Genomic DNA, 27,442 nt, shown 5'->3' on the forward strand with positions numbered 1-27,442 from the left:
AATACTCCAGGTATATGGTATGGTATGATATGGTACAGTATGGTATGGTATGATATGGTATGGTATGGCACTTTATTTGTCACATGTAGCGAGGTACAGTGAAAGTCATTTTTGTACATAGTTCATTACAAATATCATTATATGGTACATATGTGCATAGATACATCTTAAATAAGCTTCTCAGATACTGCACAAGTGTATAGCAATAGTACACTGAGACAGTATACAGTGGTGCCATTTCCACTTGCAAGGAAGATACCATAAATACAAGGGTGAACATGTCAGGGAAGCATAAAACACTGGGTTTCTCCTCTTCAGAAAAGGTCGTAGTATGAACCAATAGAGGTCTTCAAAATGATGAAGGACTTTGGTAGAATGGTTGCAGAGAAAGAGTTTACACATGTGAAAAGGAACATTCGTGGAGGCTGTCAGAATGTGACAGTCACCAAGTAATCCAATAGCAAATTCAGGGGAAACATGTTTACTCAGAGTGGTGAGAATGTGCAGCTTTCTACTAGGAACAGCAAATTCCTGATCTACATTGAAATGGAAGATAGACACAAAAAGCTGGAGTAATGGGACAGGCAGCATCTCTGGAGAAAAGGAATAGGTGACGTTTCGGGTTGAGACCCTTCTTCAGACGTCTTCATGGTCTACGAGATCCCTTGTTCTACTATCACTGATGATGTATGCAGAAGAACGTGTTTGGAACAGCACTAAACATACCGAAATATGTTTAGGTATATGTTTAGGTATACTCATAGTCATAGAGTCATAGAGTAATACAGTGTGGAAACAGGCCCTTTGGCCCAACTCGCCCACACCAGCCAACAATGTCCTAGCTACCCACTTGCCTGTGCTTGGTCCATAACCTCCAAACCTGTCCTATCCATGTACCTGTCCAACCGTTTCTTAAACAATGGGATAATCCCAGCCTCAACTATCTTCTCTGACAGCTTGTTCCATACACCCACCACCCTCTGTGTGAAAAAAGTTACCCCTCGGATTCCTATTAATTCTTTTCCCCTTCACCTTGAACCTATGCCCTCTGGTCCTTGATTCCCCTACTCTGGGTAAAAGACTGTGCATCTACCCGATCTATTCCTCTCATAATTTTGTATATTGTCACATATATGTGAGAATCCAAGCTGGTGAAATCGGAACAAACACAAGACAAATGCATGCTCAACAACAAAGTCAGAGCTAAATGATCTGCATATAACATATTAGATCTGTGGTCCTGGCAAATCCAGCCATCAATATGAGTGGACATTTAAACAGCTTATGAGCAAAGGAGACTCCAAATAGCTACTCATCCTCAATGACAGTAGAGCCCAGTAAGTGACTGCTGAAAAGGATAAAGTGTTTTCAATCATCTTCAGTGACAAATGTCAAATAGTTGATTCATTGCAGCTTCCTCAAGATCTTCGCCATCACAGACACCAGTGTTCAGCCAATTCAATTTACTTCAAGTGATGGAAATGGCTGAATGCCCAGAATACAACACACAGATGATGGGGCCACACAACATTCCAGTTTATCTCCCAGAACTCTGGCCACACGATTGGTGGTTACAATACTGACATCTACCTGACATTGTGGGAAATCGCCCAGTGTGTGCTGTCCATAAAAAGTACAACAAATCCAACCCTGAAGTACAACAAATCCAACTCTGAATCACCAACAAAGTGACCGAATATATAATTTTGTAGCACTTACTGCCTATAAGTTGCTCACTAATGCTTAGGCTCAGGTTCTGTGTGGATCACTTGACTCTAGATCTCTGTTCAATCCAAACCAAAGAGCTGTGTTCCACCAGGGAGGTCAGCGTGACCATCCCTGCCTTCAGTGCAGAGATGAACTGTGAGGTCTGGTCAAACTGGAGTCAATGGGCATCAACAGGAAAACTCTCCACTGGTTGCAATCATTCCTCAGACAGAGGAAGGTGGTTGTAGTTGTTGAAGGTCAAGCATCACAGCCACCGGACATTTGATGCAGAAATTCTCAGCAATGTGTCTTCGGCCCAATAACCTGTCAACTACACCAATGATTTTCATCAATGAACCAAGGAGGTTATAAGTGATGGTGGAGATAAATTTTGTCTATTACACTGTTGACTTCATTTGGAGAGTTTAATGAGGACAAGTTTCCAGTGTTAACAGAAATCCTGATCGAATGTCAAGCATCAAGTTTCCCGTCAGTTACACAGAAACAGATAAATGTGCACAACGGGCCAAGCGTGGGGAAATTACAGTAGATCTAGACATAAGTAGTAGTGGTCTTTGTGGAAACCTCAGATTGAAGTATGGAGAGGTTAAATGTTCCCACAAATACTCCTGCCAGCTAATCCACGCAGGTTCTGAGAACACGGCTGGGGACTCCATCCGGGCCAGTCGCTTTTGTAGGTTTGCTCTCAAGAAGGTGATCTGATGACTTTGATGGTGACTGAGGGTACAAGTTCATCCAAGACTGCCAGGATAGGTTTACATTATTCCGCTGTCTTTCTGTTCTGAACTAGCATAGAATGCATTGAGCTCATTGTGGAGGGATGCATAGTGCCAATGAATCTGCCCAATTTCACTTTGTATAGCTCTTTATTACATGCAAGCTTTGCCAATTTGTGTCATTAATCCTGGACTCTAGCCTGATTCAGCAAGGTCCATCCTGGTCACACACTCATCTCCCTGCTACCTTCAGGTAGAAGGTACAGGAGCCTGAAAACGTCAACGACCAGGTTCAGGTATAGCTACTTCCCCACAGCCATCAGGCTATTAAACTTGGCTCGGACAAAACTCTGAACATTAATAACACATTATCTGTTAATTGCACTTTATCAGTTTATTTATTCATGTGTGTGTGTACATATTTATATAATGGTATATGGACACACTGATCTGTTTTGTAGTCATGCCTACTGTGTTCTGTTGTGCTGAAGCAAAGCAAGAATTTCATTGTCCTATCAGGGACACATGAAAATAAACTCTCTTGAATCTTGAATCTTGAAGGTCTCTCGACATTTCTGATGGCTTTGCGAAGGTCATTGCAGATTCCCTGTGCAGGTCGGAGACCACCTATTTGAATTATTCAGACTCGGACCATCTAATCAGAGAAGATTTTGTCTACTTTGCTTTTTGCCCACAGCAGAATAGGAATTTGTTAGAATAGCAGACAGCCATAGACTAAAGAAGGGTCTCGCCCAAAACAGCACCCATTCCTTCTCTCCAGATACGCTGCCTGTCCTGCTGAGTTACTCCAGCCTTTTGTGTGTATCTTAGCCATAGACTGTAGTCATCCAGAATGATTGAGGACCTGATGAGGCTTTGTGGCTCCTTTATAGTGCTTTTACTGTCCAGATTTATCCAAAGCCCTCCCTCCCATTAATGCAGCATCATTATTTAAGCAGATGCACAATCCATTAAGCAAAAGTATGCTCTTGTAATATGGCATGCCCATTAAAGTCTGTCTGCCAAGGTTGCAGCTGCTAGGCTAAGTGCCAGCAGTTGCAAGATTTTGCAATAGATTAACAGGGTCTGAAAATGACACAGGATGGTACTGCAGGGGGAAACCGGACAACACTGTTCTGGAACCTTTGCAATTGAGGTTTCATCATGTTTATGGGATTTTTTTAAATAGCATGGGCAATAAATAAAAATGTTTTAACGTAATCAAAAGCATTGCTTGAGCCAACAGTTCTGATCTAAACACTCTGGACAGAAGAAACAACTTCTCAGTGTTTACCCTGTCAGTCCTGATCAGAATCCTACACTTGATTAAAATCGCCACATTCTTTAACTTTCATTGAGTATTAACATATCATATGCATTTTATCCTCATAGAATTAATCACTCTTTTCAAGAATCAACCTGGTGTATCTAGTCTGCTCGGCTCAGGGGTTATTATATCCTTCTTTGGTTATGGATATTGTGGCTACTCTTCAATTGCCACATCCAAGTCCTGTATAATTGAACCATTATATCTTCATTCTAGTACTCCAATACCCTTGCAATATTACCATTCGTCTTGTGTAGGAAGGAACTGCAGATACTGGTTTACACTGAAGATAGACACAACATGCTGGAACAATTCAGCGGGTCAGGCAGCATCTCTGGAGCAGAGAAATAGGTGATGTTTCAGGTCGAAACCCTTCTTTCCTGAAACGTCACCTATTCCTATTCTCCAGTGATGCTGCCAATGCCGCTGAGTTATTCCAGCTTTTTGTGTTTGCCATTTGTCTTCATGGTTTGTTGTACCTGGATGCTAACATTGTGTACAGCTGCAATCCCAAACACCAATATTTACCAATTTATCACCATTTTATCTATTCTTCCTCATATATGAAACACCATCTACTGTGTTATCAGCCACCCTTTTAACCCACAAACTCATTAGATCGTCATACAGATCACTTTTGTCAGGTATGGCATGGTGCTGTTAGTTCGCAGCTTTAGGAACAGTGGTTTGATCCTGACCTTGAGTGTTGTTTCTGCAAGTTCTCTTTCTGTGGCTGTGTGGGTTTCCTTTGGGTACTCTGGTTTCCGCTCACATCTCAAAGATCTGATAATAGTAAACTGGTTCCTGTATGCTCAACTTAATGGCAAAAAAATCAAAACAGAAGCTGATGGTGAGATAGAATACTTTGCCAGGGTGCAGGAATAAAGTGGAAGGGGATGGTATGGGACTAAATAAGATTGCTCCTCTGATAGTCAGCATGAATGAAATAACCTCAGTTTGAAGAAGGGTCTTGACCCGAAAGCTCACCCATTCCTTCTCTCCAGAGATGTTGCCTGTCCTGTTGAGTTACTCCAGCATTTTGTATCTATCTTCGGTTTAAACCCGCAACTGCAGTTCCTTCCTACACATGTCATTATAAGGGCTGTGTAAGTGATTTTATGGGATTGTATACAAAAATAAGAATTTCACTGCATCTAGTTATGTGACAATAAAGTATAATTGTATCATTGAATCATTGAGATAAGATTAAAATCATCGGCATAAAACATGAACTGTTTCTCTCACAATGGATGCTTGCCGAGCTTCTAACTATTACCAGCATTCTGTTATGCATTACCATCAAATATGGAGACACTACAATCCATCATGTACATGGATTGCAAATAGCTTGGGAGTCAACACTGATCCTCATGTAAAACCTCACCAGTAAACCTTTTTGGGGCATCCTGAGGACGAGTAAACTGTTTTAATTTTAATACATGTCCTTGTTCAAAAGTACAAGCACGTGGTTACTGTAGGGAAGGAAGATGGACCACCCTTCAATTGCCATATCATGTTTTTCTCTTAAATGACGCAATTCATTCAGCTGACTTTTATGGGGAAAATAGGAGATGGAACTTATCAATGTTGGATTGAGGGTTCTGGACTTGTTTTGTGGTATAAATACAAGATTGTCCGAGAATGTTACAATCATGGTGCATTTAAAAAAAAATAGTGCTTTTAACAATAGCAAGTGATTTAATAAGTGGTTTAAATAGTTTGTGTTTACTCCACAAGGACGATTTTTAAAAGTCCAATAAATATTCCTGGTCGCATTTATCTGTGTTAACAATAATTAAAATAATTTATTTTTCCCCAGCCAGTGTGGGGATGGGGCAGCTAACAATTGTTAAGCTGCTTTTGAAACCAGCTCAGTAGAAAATTGAAGGCCTCTTGCTGACCGGATAGATGCCCTGCACACAGTATATTGAATGTATTTTTGTCTAAACATTTTAGCGTTGCCACACTGCATCCTGAAGTTCGAGTGCAGCAAAACACGTGGTTAACAGAGATTTTTTCACTCCTCTGGATTGCAGAAAGTAGAAGTGTTTCTCTCCTCACCTCCCCCATCACAAACATTTCATTAAGAATTATAAATAGCGGAACCAAAACCATATATAAATGTGGTTAGTCAGTGGATTTATCACTGATTATAAACCACCCTTAAGCAAATAATGTTAAGAGTCTGAGCAGTAATATTTCTTTATGCATTGCAGGTTTCCTGTTTCACTTAACTACCATGTTTTACAGTAAGCCCTGTCTGGCTGTTCGGTTCCACAAGTGGAGCGCACTGATCTGTAATTAACGAGAAAATGGAACTGGAGAACTGCACCATAAGGAAAGATCATTTGGCCCATCCTGTTTGCAAGACAGAAAAAAAAACGCCCATTCTCAGGGAGCCCTTTGTTTTATTCATCCTCTTTAAAATATTTATCCACTAAATCTGTAACGCATCCTGTTTTCACCTATTTGCATATGCATTTTGTTCTTAAATGGAGATAAAAGCACCAAGAAGGGGAGGACTCCGGAGGTGGGGTAGTCATTCCAATGCACTGGGCATGCGGAGTCCACTAGTGGCTGTGGACACTGCGGCCCCGAGGTAGAGCAATGATCCTGTGGTGGGTGGAGAAGGCGAGGGGAGGTTGGGGTGGGGAGAGGAAAATGTCCAAAGTTCATGCATTGAGGATGGAGAGTGCAACGGGGGCATCGGCTGCTGCTGACCGAAGGCGGTGCGATGGTCCTGTCTTACGGGTGGGGGGTGATAGAGATCAGGGGAAATTATGTAGGAGAGCGAGGGGTGACAGAGGAAGGGGGAAAGGGGGATGAGGGGAAGATGATGTGGGAGAAGGAAGGGGTGATGGGGGGGGGGGGGGGGTGATAGGGAGGAGGTGATGGGCAGGGGCTGGGAGAGGTGATGTTGGGGTGAGGCGGAGGGGTGAGGCTGGGGAGGGGGTGATGTTAGAGGGGGGTGATGAGAGGGGGATGAGGTGATGTTGGGGGAGGTGATGGTATGGGGGTATGTTGGTGGAGGAGGGAGGGGTGATGAGGAGAGGGGGGAGAGGGTGATGAGGAGAGGGGGAGGGGTGATGATGAAGGGAAGGGGTGATGAGAGGGGGAGGGATTGATGAGGAGAGGGAGGGGTGACGAAAGGGGAGGGGGTGATGGGGAGGGGGGATGAGGAGAGGGGGTGATGGGGAGGGGGGATGAGGGAGAGGGGGGGTGATGGGGAGGGTTGATGAGGGTGATGTTGTGAGGAGGGGGTGATGGGGAAATGTGAGAGGTGATGTTGGGGGGAGGGGGGGAGATGATGAGGGTGATGTTGGGGGGAGGGGGAGAGGTGATGTTGGGGGAAGATGTGAGGTGATGTTGTGGGGGGGGGTAGTGTGTGGGGGAGGAGGTGATGTTGGGGGAAGGGGGAGATGGTGACGTGGGGGGGGGAATGAGGATGGTGATGTTGGGATGGGGTGATGTTTGGAAGGGCTGGGGGTGATGTTGGGAGGGATGATGTTGTGGGGGGAGGGGGCGATGTTTGGGGAGGGGATGTTGTGGTGGAGATGGGGTGATGTTGGGGGGGGGAGATAAGGAGGGTGTGTTGTGGGGGGGGGGGGGTGAGGTTACATAGAAAATAGGTGCAGGAGTATGCCATTCGGCCCTTCGAGCCTGCACCGCCATTCAATATGATCATGGCTGATCATCCATCTCAGTATCCTGTACCTGCCTTCTCTCCATACCCCCTGATCTCTTTAGCCACAAGGGCCACATCTAACTCCCTCTTAAATATAGCCAATGAACTGGCCTCAACTACTTTCTGTGACAGAGAATTCCACAGATTCACCACTCTCTGTGTGAAAAATGTTTTTCTCATCTCGGTCCTAAAAGATTTCCCCCTTATCCTTATAACTGTGACCCCTTGTTCTGGACTTCCCCAACATCGGGAACAATCTTCCTGTATCTAGCCTGTCCAATCCCTTAAGAATTTTGTAAGTTTCTATAAGATCCCCCCTCAATCTTCTAAATTCTAGCGAGTACAAGCCGAGTCTATCCAGGCTTTCTTCATATGAAAGTCCTGACATCCCAGGAATCAGTCTGGTGAACCATCCCTGTACTCCCTCTATGGAAAGAATGTCTTTCCTCAGATTAGGAGACCAAAACTGTACGCAATACTCCAGGTGTGGTCTCACCAAGACCATTCGTTTGTTGGGAGGGGAGATGAGGAGGGTGTGTTGTGGGTGGGGGGGGGGTGGATGGGGGGGGGGGGGCTGCTGTGGTGGGAGAGGGAGGGATGAGGAGGGTGATGTTGGGAAGGGGGGGGGGGTAAGTGGGGGGGGGGCTGCTGTGGTGGGGGGGGGAGATGAGGAGGGTGTTGTTGGAAGGGGGGGGGGGGTGTTGGAAGGGGGGGGGGGGTCGCTCGATTACAGGTGTTGTTGGGGGGGGGGAGATGTGGGGGGGGGTGGGTCGCTCGATTACAGCGTGTGCGTGCGGGGATGTGTTGGGGGGGGGGGGGGGGCATGGGTGATGAAATGGGTGGGTAGGGGGTGATGTGTGGGGGGGGGGGAGCTGTGGAGGGTGATGTTGGGTGGAGAGGGTGATGTTGGGTGGAGGGGGTGATGTGTGTGGGGGGGGGGGAGCTGTGGAGGGTGATGTTGGGTGGAGGGGGTGATGTGTGGGGGGGGGGAGCTGAGGAGGGTGATGTTGGGGGGGGGGGGGTCGCTCGATTACAGCATGTGCATGGGGGGGGGAGTGCTGTGGAGGGGGGGCCCATAGGGAGGAGGAAATGTTGGTAGGGAGTGATGTGTGGGGGGGGGGGAGCTGTGGAGGGTGATGTTGGGTGGGGGGGGGTGATGTGTGGGGGGGGGGGGAGCTGTGGAGGGTGATGTTGGGTGGAGGGGGTGATGTGTGTGTGGGGGGGGGGGTGGATGTGGGGGGGGAGGGGTTGACGTGTGTGTGGGGGGGGGGGGGTCGCTCGAGCAGAGCGAGCGAGCGCGCGGGGCGGGGGAGGAGCCAATCCCGGTGACGATCGGCCAATGGCGGTGGCGGTTTCGCAAACCTTCCCTTTTATGGCGGTGGCGGGGAGTGGGCGTGTCCGGGCCGGGGTATAAGAGCGGCGGCGCGCCGGCTGCCCGCACTCTCTCTGAGGCGCGGCGTCGGGACCTTGCACCTGCACCATCCAGCGGAGCACAGCTTTTTATTTTGCACTTGTGGAAGGAAACCAACGGTAAGCACCCAAACCACTAACAAGGGGCACGTGAACTACCTCGAGCTCACCTCACCTTTTTAAAAGAAGGCGGGAGGGGGGGTAAAGAAAATTTTAAATCCGCCACCCATCAATGCACTCGCGTGAGTGGGTGGGTGAATTTTTAGAGGGGTTTTATTCTCCCGACGGGTTTGAACGTCTGGTTATCGGTGTTTAGATATTAAATTATATGTATATTTAAACTGTTTTGCCGGCGCTGGGGGGCGGGTGGTTATTTACCGTCGGTGCTGGTTTTGTGGAGCTGCCGGTGTCCGCGCCCTCCTGCCGGGTGTGAGGGGCGTGGCGAGCCGGGCTGGCCATGGATCTTTCTGGAAGCGCTGGCGGACGTTGGGAGAGGGAGAGGTGATGGCGGGCGGCTGCGGACCGTTAAATAGTCCGGGGGCGCGGCTCGTCTCCCTTTGACTTCACTCCACTCGCTCTCCCTTGCCCGAGGGATGGTGTTATGGGGGGACAAAGCCTCGCTATCCCGAGCACAAAGCGGGCTGGAGGGGGGGGGGGGGGGAGGGGGAGATGCGACGCCGCCGGTTCCTCAAGGATAACGGTCCGCTCGCCGGCGCATGCGCCGCGCTCCGTTGTTCCAACTACAATTCAGCGGGTGAGGCTTTGTCTGCGCGTGCGTCGCGCCCTGTGGAACTACAACTCCCAGCCTGCCCGGGAGGGTCGACTCTGCACATGCGTCGCGAATTGGGGGCGACTACATCTCCCATCGCACCCCGGGAGCTAGGGGTCGGTTCTGCCCATGCGTAGTGTGTCTGGGGCTGGGGAACTACATCCCCCGGCATTCCTGGTTGGTTTTGGTGTGTATGGTTAGGGAAGGCTAGGCTAGGGGTGGGGTATGGGGGGCTAAGCCACATCTCCCGGCGATGGGAGAGGCTGGTGGCCACTATCTAGATGAGCCTGTGGAGACTTGGGCGTGTGTGTGGAGTCTGTTCAGGGAGTGGCAGCAGCCGTCTCCGAGTCTGGCCGAGTGCCCACTACCAGCCATTGCCTTTTATGGTAGTGCGAGGTTCGGCCGGCCGGCGCTCCTTTGTCTGTGTGTGTCGGGAATGCAGTGACTGCGCCCTCTGCTGCCGGTGCAGGGATGGGACAGTCTGCACAGCACTCGGGCGGACTGCAGAAGCATTGACCAGCCGGCAAGAGACTACCATATTTCCAGATTTCTTTTTCACATGCAATCGGATTTTTTTTGTTAAAACTATTTTTTGCTTTCTTTTTTTTCCCCCCAGGTAAATAACAGCCATGGATGATGAAATTGCAGCACTGGTGGTTGACAATGGCTCTGGTATGTGCAAGGCTGGCTTCGCTGGAGATGACGCCCCACGAGCTGTCTTTCCTTCCATTGTTGGCCGCCCAAGACACCAGGTATGGAAATGACTGGATGTTTTTGCACTCTACATTCTATTCTTCATGTTAGCTGGTTGCTATAAATGTCTTTCTGTTCTTCAGGGTGTGATGGTTGGCATGGGACAGAAAGACAGCTACGTTGGTGATGAAGCCCAGAGTAAAAGGGGTATCCTGACATTGAAATACCCCATTGAGCATGGCATTGTAACCAACTGGGATGACATGGAGAAGATCTGGCATCATACTTTCTACAATGAACTGAGAGTCGCACCTGAAGAACACCCAGTCCTGCTCACTGAAGCTCCCCTGAACCCCAAAGCCAACAGAGAAAAGATGACACAGGTACTGAAAATGAAAGTGACCACATTGTGCTGCTACCTTGTTGTCCTTCCCTTTTTCCTTCTCTGAAAACTCTTTCATTCTTTCCTATCCTTGTTCACAGGGAATCTTTCAAAGGTGACATTCTTTCCTGGAAATTTCAAGGTTTCATTTGCTTTCTCACTGAGTTCCATTAACTTATGCATGTTTTGTGTGCTGTTCTAATCTTCAGTTGTCTTAGCTGGTTTTGCAGGTTGTCTTTGGGGATCTGGGTATTGATTTGAGCCTAACTACGATTTCAGGAATTTGGGGAATGTGACTAAAAGTTTCTGTAGATGGGTTATGAACTAGTAAGAGTGAGTTGGCATTTTCGTAACTGGAATAGTATTTTGCTGTAAACCATTGCATGATTAACTTTTTGACTGGTTATGATACACAAGGTCTTGGTTCAGCTTGTTGATGCCTGTAATTCCTTAATAGTTGATTTCCTTCCATTTAAGTGAAAATTTGGACCAATAAACATCACACTGAATGTTTGCTTGTATCTTTGCAGATCATGTTTGAGACCTTCAATACCCCTGCAATGTATGTTGCCATCCAGGCTGTGCTGTCCCTGTATGCCTCTGGTAGAACCACTGGTATCGTGATGGACTCTGGTGATGGTGTAACCCACACTGTGCCCATCTACGAAGGTTATGCCCTGCCTCACGCTATTTTGCGTCTGGATTTGGCTGGCCGTGATCTGACAGACTACCTCATGAAGATTCTGACAGAAAGAGGCTATTCGTTCACCACCACAGCTGAGAGAGAAATTGTCCGTGACATCAAGGAGAAACTCTGCTACGTTGCACTGGACTTTGAACAAGAGATGGCCACTGCTGCTTCATCGTCCTCTCTGGAGAAAAGCTACGAGTTGCCTGATGGGCAGGTGATCACCATTGGCAATGAGCGATTCAGATGTCCAGAGGCCCTCTTCCAACCATCTTTCTTGGGTATGTAGATCACCATTACCAACACTTTATTAATCAGTAAATGTCACTATTACTTGGCTCTTATGATAAGAAGGCAGTTTGTTGATTAAAAATATTTGTGCCAATAGGTATGGAATCCTGTGGTATACACGAGACCACTTTTAACTCCATCATGAAGTGTGATGTCGATATTAGGAAGGACTTGTATGCGAACACTGTCCTGTCTGGTGGTACTACCATGTACCCTGGTATTGCTGACCGAATGCAGAAGGAAATCACAGCTTTGGCTCCAAGCACCATGAAAATCAAGGTAATTTAAATAGAATTCTGTATTTGAATTGCTTTGGATACAGTTGATGGGTGACATTGAAGTTGGGCTGATTAAAGCCATTGGTGTAGTGTATTTATTAATGAACTTAATTTTGTTCCAGATTATTGCCCCACCTGAGCGCAAGTACTCTGTCTGGATTGGAGGTTCCATCCTCGCTTCCCTCTCCACCTTCCAGCAGATGTGGATTAGCAAACAAGAATATGATGAGTCTGGACCTTCCATTGTCCACCGTAAATGCTTCTAAGTGGACTGTAACTATCACAAGTGATTGCGCGAGATGAATTGGCATGGCTTTAGTGCTTGTCTCAGGAATAAAAACTGGAACAGTGAAGGTGTTGGTGGTATTTTTGGCAACAAGCATCCCAGAAGTTCTACAATGAGTTTCAAGGACTGAATTGTACATTTAGGCATTCCAAATATTGATGTAAAGGATTGCATTGTCTTAAGGTTATAAAGCCTCTGTGAAGGCTGCCCAAAGTGGGAGCAAATACTTAACCTTGTGTAGTATTGCTTATATGTAAATTATGTAACCGGAAAAAAAAATGTCCCGTTTTGTACTTTTCCGCCTTAAAATTTTCGGTCCTCTTTGATTTTGGTATGCAAAAGCTTTACCTTTATACAAACACACAAGTGAGGTTTACATCCCCGGGCATAAGACAAACCATTTAAAACTTGATGCCAGTTTGTGGGACCCTACACTGACTAATACAATAAAGTGCACATGTTTAAATGGAACATTTGAGCTTTGTGTACATTTGTTGTTTTTAAGATAATCTTTTACTGCGCTAACTTGAATTCCTTTGTTAGGTGTAGGAAGGACTGCAATTCAAAGTGCTTATTTTTGGTTATTAGCCCCAGCTGAGATTCTGTCGTCTACGTTGTAACCTTGCTCTGCCCTTGCCTTACAATGGGGGTAGAAGATTCGTCTTTCCTCAATTAAGTTGCATGTTCCTTCAAAATTCACATTTCAGTTAAAAAAACAAAACAATTTAAGGACGATGGATTTATCTGATATTCTGGACAGATTTTGATCCCACTGAATTATAATTTTGGTGATCACAATGACGTGAGGCTATATTGCATATATTCACTGAGGACTTGTGTCTTGGGTCAGAATTGTAGGTAAGTGGGACAATGTATTTATATATCACACCCTACCTTAACTGCAGCTTTCAGCTATTCCTTAAATCCTGGGAATATGATTAGTCTTAAGTATCCATGGCAACAAACTGGTAAGCTCGTGCATTGCGAGAAAATAAAATAGAATCAAACTGACGTTTTGACCCATTAGCGGGCTAAATAAGCTATCGAGCCATTAATGCCATTTTGTGTGATACGGAGTGGAGAATTGGGTTTCAGGAGGTGATATATTGCTCAATAAGGCCATCTTTTAATATTTTCAGCTATTAACTGATCTGTCGCAAAGTGTATTTGGTCATTGGAATCATGTTGGCAATAGTGACATCCCATACTGAAGCTAATGCGTGACAACATTACTAGGCTGCAAGTGTTCCTTTACTGACAACCAATGACACTCGGGTTTGGGAGACTTTTGGGATGGAGATGGAATTTTGGGCTCATGGCAGTCTTAAGAAATCAAGATATAAAGGCTTGAGTAACATCAGAGTTTGCATTACCTCTGACTAACTTGTTGGCTCAATCAACAATTCAGTAGTAAGATCAAACGTTGACAGACATTTCAATAATGCCAAGTAATATACAAGATAGCCACACAAAGCTGGAGTAACACAGCGGGGCATCACTAGAGAGAAGGAAGGGACAGTTTGGTGTGAGACCCTAAATATCATCCATTCCTTCTCCAGACATGCTCCCTGTCCCTGAGTTACTCCAGCTTTTTGTGTCTGGTTTAAACCAGCATCTTCAGTTCCCTTCCTACACAATATGATGCAAGAATTGATCATATTATTCGAGGGCTGACTTGGGGCCTGATGATCTCTTTGTAATGGCAAGAAATAATAATTCACTCGGCCCTGCTGTAATATTCAGTACCAATCCCTAATGTTACCTTGGCCTCAACTACTCGCCCGCCTTTGAGATGTGGGAGGAAGCCAGAGTTCACAGAGGAAACTCACGGAGCATATGCAAGCAGCACCCGAGGGATGGATCGAGGCAGCCGCTCTACCCAACATCACTGTGCTGTCCCTGTTCTCACTGACCCCAGAATTATGAATCTTACAACACACCACGCTCTTCATTAACTTAATGTCCATACAAGTTCAATCTGGCTTGTCTTTGTAATCAATCTAAAGGGAGACAATGGGTTGAACCAACAGCCATAGAAATGGCCACTTCAATGGAGAAGCATCTACTCCCATGTCTCCGTTCTACAGCATATCCTCTGGTAAATCCAAATATCTGTTGCAGAACCAGCAGCATAGGTGTGTTTTACATTTTAGCCCAAACACCCCTGCATGTCTTACAATATATTTGTAAATTAAAGATCAGGAGTAGGATGATACTACGTTGTGGCAACTCGCTGACCTGAAAATCAATTCTTTGTCCCATTCTCTTTTGCGTTAATTAGCTAATCCTCTGCCCATACAGAGGTATTGTGGTCAATACAAAAAAACTTGTGCACGATTGCCTTTCATCCAATACTAATCAAATGCATTATGCAAGCTCACTATATTCATCGGCTTCCTTTTGTCCCCTCCCAGAGAATTAAAATGAACACCATCCCCCTTTCATAAATCCATGTGGAGTTTTATTTCATTGTTTTAATAAAATGAAAATAGGATATAGTGATCCTGCATCCGTTAAATTAACAAACATATAATCCAAATCTACAATCAAATGGCCCTTAAGGTGAGAGGCAAAATCTTTATGGAGGCAACGTTACAGGTGGGGGCCTGGAGTGGGCTGCCGGGGGTGGTGGTTGAGGCAGATGCATTAGTGGCATTTAAGAGGCTTTTGAATAGGCCTATGGATATTACAAGAAATGGAGGGATATGGATTATGCAGTAGATAAGAGACAAGTTCCTGGCACCATGTTCAGCACAGACATTGTGGGCTGAATGGCCTGTTCTGGTGCTGTACTGTTTTATGTTCCATAGCAACTGAAATTGAAATTCAGTAGATTAATAAGGCATTAGCGGGAATGACCACAAAAAATTGTGATTATTGTAAAAATCCATTGTATTCACTAATGCCATTTTTCAGGGTGAAAAATTTAGAGAATCGCAAGAAACAGGGAGACGCAAAGAACTGCAGATGCTGGAATAAAAGCAGTAAAACATAAACTGTTAATTGAGTAACTCAGTGGGTCAGGCAGTATCTGTGGAGGGAATGGATGTGATGTTTTGATTTGAGACCATTGGGACTAGGGAGGGGAAGCTGGAAAAGAGAGGTGAGGGTGGGACAACGCTAATTTAATGTTAAGGTTTATGTTAGGGTAAGTTAAGTTAAAGCCCTGTCCCACGGTACGAGTTCATTCCAAGAAAAAATACTATCAAACTCGTGGTAAGCACGGAGAATTAACGTAGCGGGTACGTCGGAGCTCGGGGATGTCTCTTAGCGGCTCGTAACGCTAACAGCACGTACTGGGGAAGACTCGCTAACGGCAGGTAAGCACGGGAAGACTCGTGAAGATTTTTCAACATGTTGAAAATTCTTCACGAGAGCCCCGAGTACTGACGAGTGGCCATTACCGTAAATCTCCGAGCTCGAATCAGGGCAAACTCGGGAGAACTCTGAATGAACTCGTACCGTGGGACAGGGCTATCAGGATAACTTTGTGTCTACCTTAAGCATATGCCAGCATCTGCAGTCCCTTTCTACACATTCTGTCTATCTAATGCTACGGTTGTTGCCCGGTGATTTTGTTCTAACTGTCGGGAGCTCCAATGTCCCGGTTCGATCATCCGCCGTGGGGAGCTGACATCCTCCCGGTGCAGGAGCTAATCGCTTCGACGCGGAGGGCCCTAACGCCGCCGGCTACGTGAGTCAAGCAAAGGGAAGAGATTGAACCTTGTTATGCCTTCCATCACAGTGAGGAATGTTGCGGAGTCACTGTGGTGGATGTTGTTTATGTTAAAATGTATTTTGTGTGTTCCATTGCTTTTTATTTGTGTGACTGACTTGGCAAATGAAATTCCTCATATGTTGCAAAACATACTTGGCTAGTAAAGCATTATTGTGATTGTGATAAAGTATTGTGTTTTAGCCAAATGGCTTGCTAACAATTACCAATTTGGACTCAAGCACATTTCTTCATGCCTGAAAACACATGTAGGGCAGGTTCTTTCAGGAGGTTGGATTTCATTCTCTAAATGCCATGAGCAGATGCATTTTTAACGAATCATGTAGTTTTATGATCACCATCACTGATAAGAGCTTTAAATTTCATATTATTGTAGACAGAGACTATTTCGGAGGAAGAGTCTTGTTTAAGAAAGAACTGCAGATGCTGGAAAAATCAAAGGTAGACAAAAAAGCTGGATACACTCAGCGGGTGAGGCAGCATCTATGGAACAAAGGAATAGGCGACTTTTCGGGTCAAGACCCTTCTTCAGACCAAGAGTTCTTTTTCAGATCTTCGTAGTGGTCGGTCCCTCAAGGGTGACATCTGACTTGTTCCCAAACAAAGGCGGGCGGGCGAGGAGAGGGACGTCGGTTCATAGGTCGGCCCGTACGTCCACGGGAAGGCCAACATCGCCAAGGCAACAGTACCAGTGCCGGCTGCACTTAATGGCATGTTGGCCTCGAATAGGAATCGAGAGGATTCGAATGTAGGAGCAAAGAGGTCCTTCTGCAGTTGCACAGAGCCCTAGTGAGACCACACCTGGAGTTTTGTGTGCAGTTTGGTCCCCTAGTTTTGAGGAAGGGCATTCTTTCTATTGAGGGAGTGCAGCGTAGGTTTACAAGTTTAATTCCCGGGATGGCGAGACTGTCATATGCTGAGAGACGGACGGAGCAGCTGGGCTTGTACACTCTGGAGTTTAGAACGTTGAGAGGGATTCTCATTGAAACATACAAGATTGTCAAGGGTTTGGACATGCTAGAGGCAGGAAACATGTTCCCGATGTTGGGGGAGTCCAGAACCAGGGCCACACTTTAAGAATAAGGGGGTAAGCCATTTAGAACGGAGACGAGGAAACACTTTTTCTCACAGAGAGTGGTGAGTCTGTGGAATTCTTTGCCTCAGAGGGCGGTGGAGGAAGGTTCTCTGGATGCTTTCAAGAGAGAGCTAGATAGGGCTCTTAAAAATAGCGGAGTCAGGGGATATGGGGAGAAGGCAGGAATGGGGTACCGATTGGGGATGATTAGCTATGATCACATTGAATGGCGGTGCTGGCTCGAAGGGCCAAATGGCCTCCTCCTGCACCTATTGTCTATTGCCTGGAGCAGGCACCGCTCATAATACAGCTTCTTCCCAGCGCCCATCGGGCTTTTGAACACTGCATAACACTAACCTCAACTATGAACTTCTATGCACTGTCTTTGGTTGCACTAAGGACATTTGCACTAGTATTGTCATTATTAACTTATTGGGCTTTTGATTATTATATATTATCTATGAGTATTGTGTTTGTGGGCCTGTTATGCTGCTGCAAGTAGGAATTCCCTTGTTCCATTGTCGGTGCACATGGCAATTAAACACTTGAGATTCTTGAGGTAATTTGCAGAAAGCAAGGCCGGACAATTTGCTTGTTGATTATGAATAATTCAGTAGGATCTTATGTTTCCACCCCACGAGATACTTGGGCTCTCAGTACCAGTGCCAGGATTGTGTCATTAGGTTTCCAACTGTAGTCTAATTAGTTTAAGGAAACACATTTTTACCATGCCAGTAATGTGACTGCATTCTAATAGATGCAACGGAGGCAGACAATAGACAATAGGTCCAGGAGTAGGCCATTCAGCCCTTCGAGCCAGCACCACCATTCACTGATCATCCACATTCAGTACCCCGTTCCTGCCTTCTCCCCATATCTCTTGACTCCGCTATCTTTAAGGGCACTATCCAACTCTCTCTTGAAAGCATCCAGTGAATTGGCCTCCACTGCTTCTGAGGTAGCGAATTCCACAGATTCACAATTCTCTGGGTGAAAATGTTTTTCCTCATCTCCATTCTAAATGGCCTACCCCTTATTCCTAAACGGTGGCCCCTGGTTCTGGACTCCCCCAATATCGGGAACATGTTTCCTGCCTCTAGCATGTCCAATCGCTTAATAATCTTATATGTTTCAATAAGATCCCCTTATCCATCAAAATTCCAGAGTGTACAAGCCCAGCCATTGAACCATTCAGGTTGAAACCCAGGACGGTATTGAGATCAGTGATCACGGCTGTGACTTTAGATATTAATACAAGTGTTAGTCTAATCAACCCAAGTCTGAGTCTGAAGGAAGGTCGTGACAGGTTACAGCATAAGAATAGACTCTTTGGTCCACAACGTCTCAACCACTGTTTACCACATGATACCACGACCATCTCTTATGTCCCGGCGCATAATCCATTTCCCCTCCATTCCACGCATGTCCATGTGCTGGTCTAAAAGCCTCTTCAATGTCACTATCATATCCAACTCAACCACCAACCCTGGCTACACATTCCAGGCATTCACTACCCTCTGTGTAAAAAAGTTTCCCCGCACATCTCCTTTAATCTTGCTCCCAATTCCTCCGTCTATACCGCATCTGCACCCAGGATGCGGTGTTCCAAACCAGGAGATGTCAAACCAAATTGGAGATGTCTTCATTCTTTAGGGAACGGGGGTTCCCCTCTTCCACTATAGATGAGGCTCTCACCAGGGGCTCTTCTATACCCCGTAACTCTGCTCTCACTCCCCATCCCCCCACTCGTAACAAGGGCAGAGTCCCCCTTGTCCTCACCTTCCACCCTACCAGCCGTCACATACAACAAATAATCCTCCGACATTTTCGCCACCTCCAACGGGATCCCACCACTGGCCACATCTTCCCATCTCCTCCCCTTTCGGCTTTCCGCAGAGACTGCTCCCTCCGTAACTCCCTGGTCAATTTGTCCCTTCCACCCAAACCACCCCCTCTCCTGGCACTTTCCCCTGCAACCGCAGGAAATGCTACACTTGTCGCTTTACTTGTCCCTTGACACCATTCAAGGACCCAAGCAGTCTTTCCAGGTGCGGCAGAGGTTCACCTGCACCTTCTCCAACCTCATCTATTGCATCCGCTGCTCTAGGTATCAGCTGCTCTACATCGGTGAGACCAAGCGTAGGCTTGGCGATCACTTCGCCGAACACCTCCGCTCAGTTCACAATTTTATAAAATTTCAAAATAGACTTTTTCAAGTAATCAATATATACAGTACGTGAACCGTGCGAAAAATTCATCTGACATTTTCGGAGGCTATACAAATTGTTCAATACAGTCTATACATTTTCCAAATTTCACAAATCTGTCCCCCACCCGTGCCACTCATGTGGCCCCCTGGCGAGGTATACCGCTCGGTTCACAATAACCAACCTGATCTCCCAGTGGCTCAGCACTTCAACTCACCCTCCCATTTCGAATCCAACCTTTCTGTCCAGAGTGAGGACCACCGGAAATTGGAGGAGCAGCACCTCATATTTCATAGAAACATAGAAAATAGATGCAGGAGTAGGCCATTCAGCCCTTCGAGTCTGCACCACCATTCAATATGATCATGGCTGATCATCCAACTCAGTGTCCCATCCCTGCCTTCTCTCCATACCACCTGATCCCTTTAGCCACAAGGGCAACATCTAACTCCCTCTTAAATATAGCCAATGAACTGGCCTCAACTACCTTCTGTGGCAAAGAATTCCACAGATTCACCACTCTGTGTGTAAAAAATGATTTTCTTATCTCGCTCCTAAAAAGCGCCTTGAGTATCTAGAAAGGCGCTATATAAATCCCATCCATTATTATTATTAAAATACTTCCCTCTTATCCTTAAACTGTGACCCCTTGTTCTGGACTTCCCCAACATCAGGAACAATCTTCCTGCATCATTTTGCTTGGGTTGTTTACACCCCAGTGGAATGAACATTGTAGGTAGTCCTTGCTTTCTCCTTCTTTCCCCTCCATTTCCCAGCTCTCCCACAGCCCACTGTCTCCGCCTCTTCCTTTCTTCTTCCCGTCCCCCGCACCCCCACATCAGTCTGAAGAAGGATCTCGACCCGAAACGTCCTATTTCCTTTGATCCATAGATGCTGCCTCACCTGCCGAGTCTCTCCAGTATTTTTGTCTACCTTTGATTTTCCAGCATCTGCAGTTCCTTCTTAAAAATCTCCTTTAACCTTTGTCCCTCTCACCTTAAAGCTGGGGTGGGAGATTGCAACCTTCACGTGGTCCGCCCTGTTTCAACAAATGCAATCAACCTGGCGTGCACAATCAAACAAGATCAAATAGAACAAGTTGTCCTACAACTTTAGGCTGTGCATGCCATAAGCAAGAAGAAAACCCCAAAGCTATGCCCTCTAGTATTTGATTTTTCCATCCTGGGAGAAAGGTTCTGACTGTCTACCCCTGTCATAATTTCTAACATAAAAAAATAAAATAAAAAAATCCTAATAAAGTCTAACACCGGAGTACTGCCCTACACTAACTATATACACTCTGCCCTGACCCACCTGGACCACAACAATTTTATCCACTTCTAACAGGTCTCCCCACAACCTCTGCCGTTCCAGAGAATTACTCCACCGCTTTGTGGTTTACACAAATCAAGTCAAGTCAAGTTTATTCGTCACATACACATACGGGATGTGCAGTGAATTGAAAAGTGGCGATGCTCGCGGACTTTGTGCAAAAAGACAAACAAACAAACAACCAAACAAACTATAAACACAATCATAAACACACACATATTCTTTTACATATTGGAAGGAAAAACATTCAGTAAAGATCCAGTCAAGATCCCAGCATCTGTAGAGTGCCTTGTGTCTCCCATTGTCTCCTGATCTATATTTCCTACCCCAATTGGAAAATAGCATTAGTGAACCTCCAAAAAGTTCTGAACTACATAAACCTGGGGGCATAGGTTTTGTTTGTTTGCACGATTATTGTTTGCTTGTTTTTTATGTGTAAATATGTGTGTGTATGCATATATATATGTGTGTGTGTGTATGTATGTATATGTGTGTATACACGCACAATGAACTGTTGTTTTCTTGTTTATTACATTGTTTACCATGTACTATGTTTCCATATTCTGCTGCTGCAAGGAAGAATTTCATTGTTCCATCTGGGACACATGACAATAAAACACTCTTGAATCAATGCCATTAATGAAACCCAACAGCCAACGAGTGCACCTGTATAGAAAGGAACTGCAGATGCTGGTTTATAGCGAAGATAGACACCAATGGCTGGAGCAACTCAATGGGTAAGGTCATTTGACTTTGTACTTTGTGTCTACTTTTGGTGCACCTGGATTTTATTTTTTTTCAATTTTTGGAGCCTTCATTTAAACTTCACATAGGTGTGTTTTTGATTTGTGTTAGCAGTGTGCAGAGGAACAGGGGAAAGAAGGGATTGATTGTATTTTAAACAGAGATGAATAGGGTTCTGGATATTAGGGGAATCAAGGAATATTCGGATCGGGTAAGCAACATGATGTTGAAGCAGCAGCTCAGCCATGAAATTGATAAATGACAGTCACCAAATGCCTCCTAGTGGTCATATTTTATGGGTTTTTTTTAGTGGCGCAACCGGTAAAGCTGCTGCCTCACAATGCCAGACACCTGGGTTTGATCATCACCCTGGGTGCTGTCTGTGTGAAGTTTGCAGGTTCTCCATGTGACCACGTGCTCAGGGCGCTCTGGTTTCCTCCCACACCCCAAGGACGTGCAGGTTTGTAGGTTAGCTAGCTTCTGTAAATTGTCCCTAGTGTGTAGGGAGTGGATGAGAAAGAGGTTACTGTGTAACATAGAACTAATGTGAGTGGTAACTGACGATCGGCATAGACCCGGTGGGCTGAAGAGCCTATTTCCATGCTATATAAGTAAACGATACCATACGATCGATAGAACTTTATTTATCCCAGGAGGGAAATCGATCTGGTAACAGTCATAAAACACAAGATACATGAAAATAAAGTGACGAGGGGAAAGGATTGGGGATGTGCTATGATTTAGGGGGGGGAGTTGGGGGAAGGGGAGTCAGTCTACCCCATGACAGAAGGGGGAGGAGTTGTACAGTTTGATAGCCACAGAGTAGATGGCTCTCCTGTGGCGTTCTGTACTGCATCTTGGTGGATCCAGTCTGTTGCTGAAGGTGCTCCTCAGGTTGACCAGTGTGTCATGGAGGGGGTGAGCTGTATTGTCCAAGATGCTCTGCAGTTTGAGGAGCATCCTCCCCTCCAAGACCAACCTCCCATGGATCCAACTCCGCCCCCAGGACAGAGCCAGACTTCCTGATGAGCTTGGTAATTCAAAAGTGCTGGAGAAACTCTGCTGGTGCAGCAGTCTGAAGAAAGGGTTTCGGCCTGAAACGTTGTCTATTTCCTTCGCTCCACAGATGCTGCTGCACCCGCTGAGTTTCTCCAGCACTTTTGTCTACCTTCGGTTTTCCAGCATCTGCAGTTCCTTCTTAAAGAGTTTGTTAATCCTGTTGGCATTTGCGGCCTTCACCCTGCTGCCCCAGCACACGGCAATGAAGAAGATGGCACTGGCTACCACCGATTGTAGAACATCTGCAGCATCTTACTGCAGACATTGAAGGAGCGGAGCCTTCTCAACAAGTACAGCCGGCTCTGTCCCTTCTTGTACAGGGCCTCAGCGTTCCTGGACCAGTCCAGTTTACTGTCCAGCTAAACTCCAAGGTACTGGTACTCCCTGGTAAACTGCACATCCACACCATTGATGGAGACCAGGGACAGGGGTGTTCCACTCCTCCTGAAGTCCACCACTAACCCGTTAGTCTTATCGGTGTTGAGCTGCAGGTGATTCAGCCCACACCACTCAACAAAGTCATTGACTACTCTTCTGTATTCAGCTTCCCTCCCCTCACTGATGCAGCCCCACAACGGCAGAGTCACCTGAAAACTTCTGCAGATGGCAGGAGTCCGAGTTATATCTGAAGTCTGAGGTGTAGATGGTAGCCTGACATATTGTTGTCGTCCAGTCAGGTAGTTGGTGATCCGGGACATCAATGGAGCATCCACCCCTGCAGGCAAACTAAACTAAAAAAAAAATGTCCTAAGATAGAATATCAGTGCCTGTACACAAACCTACTGAACATATTGAATATACATTTCAGATTTCCAGCATCTTTTACATATAATTCAAATTTCCACAATTTTTAAAATTAATTTTTCCAGCAACCCCAGTTGTTGTTTCTCTGTGGAGAGGTTTCTCTGACATCTGAGATACCTGTAGGTGGTGCTGCGAGACAGTCTTTTCATATTAGGCTTTGCTCACATCAGTAGCGTTATTGTACTTTAAAGGACTCAAAGTGCTGGGGTAACTCAGGCGTTCAGGCAGCGTCAACAGACAGGTGATGTTTCGAGTCGGGAGCTTTCTTCAGCCTGATGGCGGGGGGGGGGGGGGGGGGGTGGAAGAAAGCTGGAAGGGAGGAGGGGCAGGAGAAAGCATGACAGGGAATGGGTGGATACAGCAGATGGTTGGAACAAAGGCCAGAGATAAAAGCAGGTGTGAGAACGAAGGATTGAAGAGTTGCAAATTGTGGAGTCAGAAGAAGGGATGTAGGGAGAGGTGCAGGGTTGAATTAGGTGCTAGTCGAGGTAGGCCAAGGTATGGGGGTGGGGGGAGGTGGTGTGATGTGTGGGAGAAAGTGGAGAGGGGGTTTGTTAAAGGTTACCTAAAAGTGGAGAATTCAATTCTAATACCTCTGGGTTGTAAGCTGTCCAAGCGGAATATGAGGTGCTGTTCCTCCAGTTTGCGTGTAGCCTCACTCCAGCAATAGAGGAGCCCCAGGACAGAAGGATAGACACAAAAGGCTGGAGTAACTCAGCGGGACAGGCAGCATCTCTGGAGATAAAGAATGGGTGACGTTCGGGTCGGGACCCTTCTTCAGGCTGGTTAGGGTCTGGATAAGGGAAACGCGATATATAGACGGTAATGACATGACAGTAAAAGGTCAGTTTGGGAATGAGAAGGGAAGTGATTAGCAACCAGGAGATCCACTATAAACCCACTGACTCCCACAGCTATCTAGACTACTCTTCCTCCCACCCTGCTTCCTGTAAGGACTCCATCCCCTATTCCCAATTCCTCCGTCTACGCCACATCTGCTTCCTGGATGAGGTGTTCCACACCAGGGCATCGGATATGTCCTCATTCTTCAAGAAATGAGGGTTCCCCTCCCCTACTATAGATGAGGCTCGCACCAGGGTCTCATACCCCGTGCACTGCTCTCTCTCCCCATCCCCCCACTCGCAACAAGGGTGGAGTCCCCCTGGTCCTCACCTTTCACCCCACTAGCCGGCACGTACAACAAATAGTCCTCCGTCAGTTTTGCCACCTCCAACGTGACCCCACCACTCGCCACATCTTCCCATCTCCCCCCCTGCCTTCTGCCTTGTCAATTCTTCCCTTCCCTCCCACTCCACCCCCTCCCCCGGGCACTTTCCCTTGCAACCTCAAGAGATGCTACACCTGTCGCTTTACCTCCCCCCTCGACTCCTTTCAAGGACCCAAGCAGTCGTTCCAGGTGCGACAGAGGTTCACCTGCACCTCCTCCAACCTTATCTATTGCATCCGCTGCTCTAGATGTCAGCTGATCTATATCGGTGAGACCAAGCGTAGGCTTGGCGATCGTTTCGCCGAACACCCCCGCTCGGTCCGCACTAACCAACCTGATCTCCCGGTGGCTCAGCACTTCAACTCCCCCTCCCACTCCGTATCCGACCTCTCTGTCCTGGGCCTCCTCCACGGCCAGAGTGAGCAACACCGGAAATTGGAGGAACAGCACCTCATATTCCACTTGGGGAGTCTGCATCCTGGTGGCATGAACATTGAATTCTCACAATTCTGTTAGCCCTTGCTGTCTTCTCCCCTTCCTGCCTCTCCCTCAGCCCTCGGGCTCCTCCTCCTCCTTTTTCCTTTCTTCTCCCCGCCTCCCCCCACCTCATATCAGTCTGAAGAAGGGTTTCGGCCCGAAACGTTGCCTATCTCCTTCACTCCATAGATGCTGCTGCACCCGCTGAGTTTCTCCAGCATTTTTGTGTACCTCCAGTAAACCTTGGCGGACTGCATACTTCAACTCAGAACTCTCATTGGAAAAATCGAAGTCGGCCCAGAAATCAGGAAATCTTGCTGACACAGATTGGAATAATTTTGTTTTAAAGACAACGTATCGGAGACCTTTCCAACACGTTCCCACGAGAATGTGCCCTGACCATTTGACATGTAATGCAGATATGCCAGGGGTTTGCTTACCATTACCATATCTGTTTAGTTAAGAGCTCAGTCTCCTGACTATGATGTCTTTGATCTTCCATAGTAGGTTAATCGGCATTTGCTCTGATATATTAAATTATGAGAGGTCAGATCCTTTTTCCCCAGATGGAAAAATCAAATACTAGAGGGCATAGGTTTAAAGTGAGAGAGGCAGAAGCGTGAAAGTGCGCACCAGAAGACTCAGGTGTGTGTGCAAATATATAAATATATATAATAAATTATATTGACGAAGAATAAAAACATTCTGAAGAAGGGTCTCGACCCGAAACATCACCCATTCCTTCTCTCCAGAGACGCTGCCTGTCCCACTGAGCTACTCTAGTGCCTACCTTTAATGAATAATAAATATATATAAATCAAATACATAACTAAAAATGAAGATTATATATATATATATATACACATATATATATACACACAAAATATCTATCATATGTTAAATTTAAATATATAAAATTAAATATAAATGCATTTCGTTGTCTCTGTACTGTACACTGACAATGACAATTAAAATTGAATCTGAATCTGATATATTTAATGTATAGTAAATGTATAACAAATAGTGGAAAAATATTATAATATATACAAAATATGTAATATTTTTTATATATAAATAATGAATATAAAACATAATATATTGATAAAATATAATATATAATGATATAATTATACATATATAATATTATATAATTATATATATATATAAATATAAATATAAAATATTATAACAAACCTAAAACTAAAGCCCACTTACGCATTTGACAATAAACTGGATTTGGTTTGATCTGCGTTATTAATTTGTCTTATTTTCCGATATGTTGTCCGTCTCCGCACAGTTTTGCTAATAATCTCTCTGGCCGGGCTAGAGGGGCCGCCGCTGGCTGAGGTGAGGCGGGTGGGCGCGGGGTGGGCTAGTACGGGCTCGCCGGGCTGAGGGGCCGCCGCTGGCTGAGGGAGACGGTTGGGCAACGCGGTCGCGCGGGCGAAGTGGGAGGGTGGGCTAGTACGGGCTCGCCGGGCTGATCGGCCGCCGCTGGCTGAGGGAGACGGTTGGGCGCGGGGTCGGCGGCTAGTACGGGCTCGCCGGGCTGGGGGGGCGCGGCTGGCTGAGGGAGAGGGTTGGACAACACGGGCGCGCGGGGTGGGTTAGCGCGGGCGAAGTAGGAAGGGAGGGCTAGTAGTATGGGCTCGCCGGGCTGATCGGCCGCCGCTGGCTGAGGGAGACAGTTGGACAAGCACGGTCGCGCGGGCGAAGTGGGGAGCGAGGGCTAGTACGGGCGCGCCGGGCTGATCGGCCGCCGCTGGCTGAGGGAGACGGTTGGACAAGCACGGTCGCGCGGGCGAAGTGGGGAGGGAGGGCTAGTACGGGCGCGCCGGGCTGAGGGGCCGCCGCTGGCTGAGGGAGGCGGTTGGACAACACGGTCGCGCGGGCGAAGTGGGGAGGGAGGGCTAGTACGGGCTCGCCGGGCTGATCGGCCGCCGCTTGCGTCGCTCCATCCGCCGGAAGTGGGCCTGCACGGGTTGGCGGGAGGTTCCTTCCGGAGAGGCGCCTTCGGCCTATGTCGGTGCCGTGGCCGTGAGGAGAAGCGCAGTCGCTGCCGCCGTCGCCTCCAGTGTCCCAACCCGCCCCCCACACACACACACACACACACACACACACACTTGCCCAGCTGTTGTATAATCCGTGCCGCCTGGTTGCCGGCCCGTGTCCCGCCGCTGATGGAGAGCGGGGATGACGCCGAGGCTGAGGCGGAGTCTGGGCCCGGGCGCCAGTACTCGGAGCGCGGCCTCGGACAAGCCCGCAACCTCACCGAGTTCTCGGACGAGATCCTGCTCAACATCCTGGGCTTCGTGCCCAGCTGCGACCTGCTGCTCAACGTCAGGAGAGTGAGCAGAAAGTTGGCGGCCCTGTGCGTGGACAAGAGCCTGGTCAACTCCATCTCCCTGCACAAAGAGTACCAGGTAACCGCGGGGACCACTGCCCACTGCCCACTGCCCACTGCCCACCCCGCCTCATTGCAAACCCCCTGGCACCTGCAATGTAGCTCACTATAACACACCAACAC

The 27,442-nt window shown here is 46.8% G+C and overlaps 2 protein-coding genes across 2 annotated transcripts in view; both read left to right on the forward strand.

Annotated features, from left to right (window-relative positions):
• Positions 1–8,845: 8,845 nt before the first annotated feature.
• LOC129706670 (actin, cytoplasmic 2) lies at positions 8,846–12,724 on the forward strand. The gene is made up of 6 exons (XM_055651057.1): positions 8,846–8,986; positions 10,252–10,387; positions 10,472–10,711; positions 11,241–11,679; positions 11,787–11,968; positions 12,090–12,724. The coding sequence occupies exons 2-6, from the start codon at positions 10,265–10,267 to the stop codon at positions 12,231–12,233; spliced, it is 1,128 nt and encodes a 375-aa protein (XP_055507032.1). The 5' UTR covers positions 8,846–8,986; positions 10,252–10,264; the 3' UTR covers positions 12,234–12,724.
• Positions 12,725–26,916: 14,192 nt separating this feature from the next.
• Positions 26,917–27,442, forward strand: part of fbxl18 (F-box and leucine-rich repeat protein 18) — a 47,508-nt gene continuing 46,982 nt past the window's right edge. Inside the window, exon 1 of the mRNA XM_055651058.1 lies at positions 26,917–27,338. Within this exon, the coding sequence (XP_055507033.1) occupies positions 27,096–27,338 (243 nt within the window). The 5' untranslated portion in view covers positions 26,917–27,095. The remainder of the gene's footprint in view (positions 27,339–27,442) is intronic.

Source organism: Leucoraja erinacea, chromosome 20 (assembly GCF_028641065.1).
Source record: "Leucoraja erinacea ecotype New England chromosome 20, Leri_hhj_1, whole genome shotgun sequence".
Classification (NCBI taxonomy): Eukaryota; Metazoa; Chordata; class Chondrichthyes; order Rajiformes; family Rajidae; genus Leucoraja; species Leucoraja erinaceus.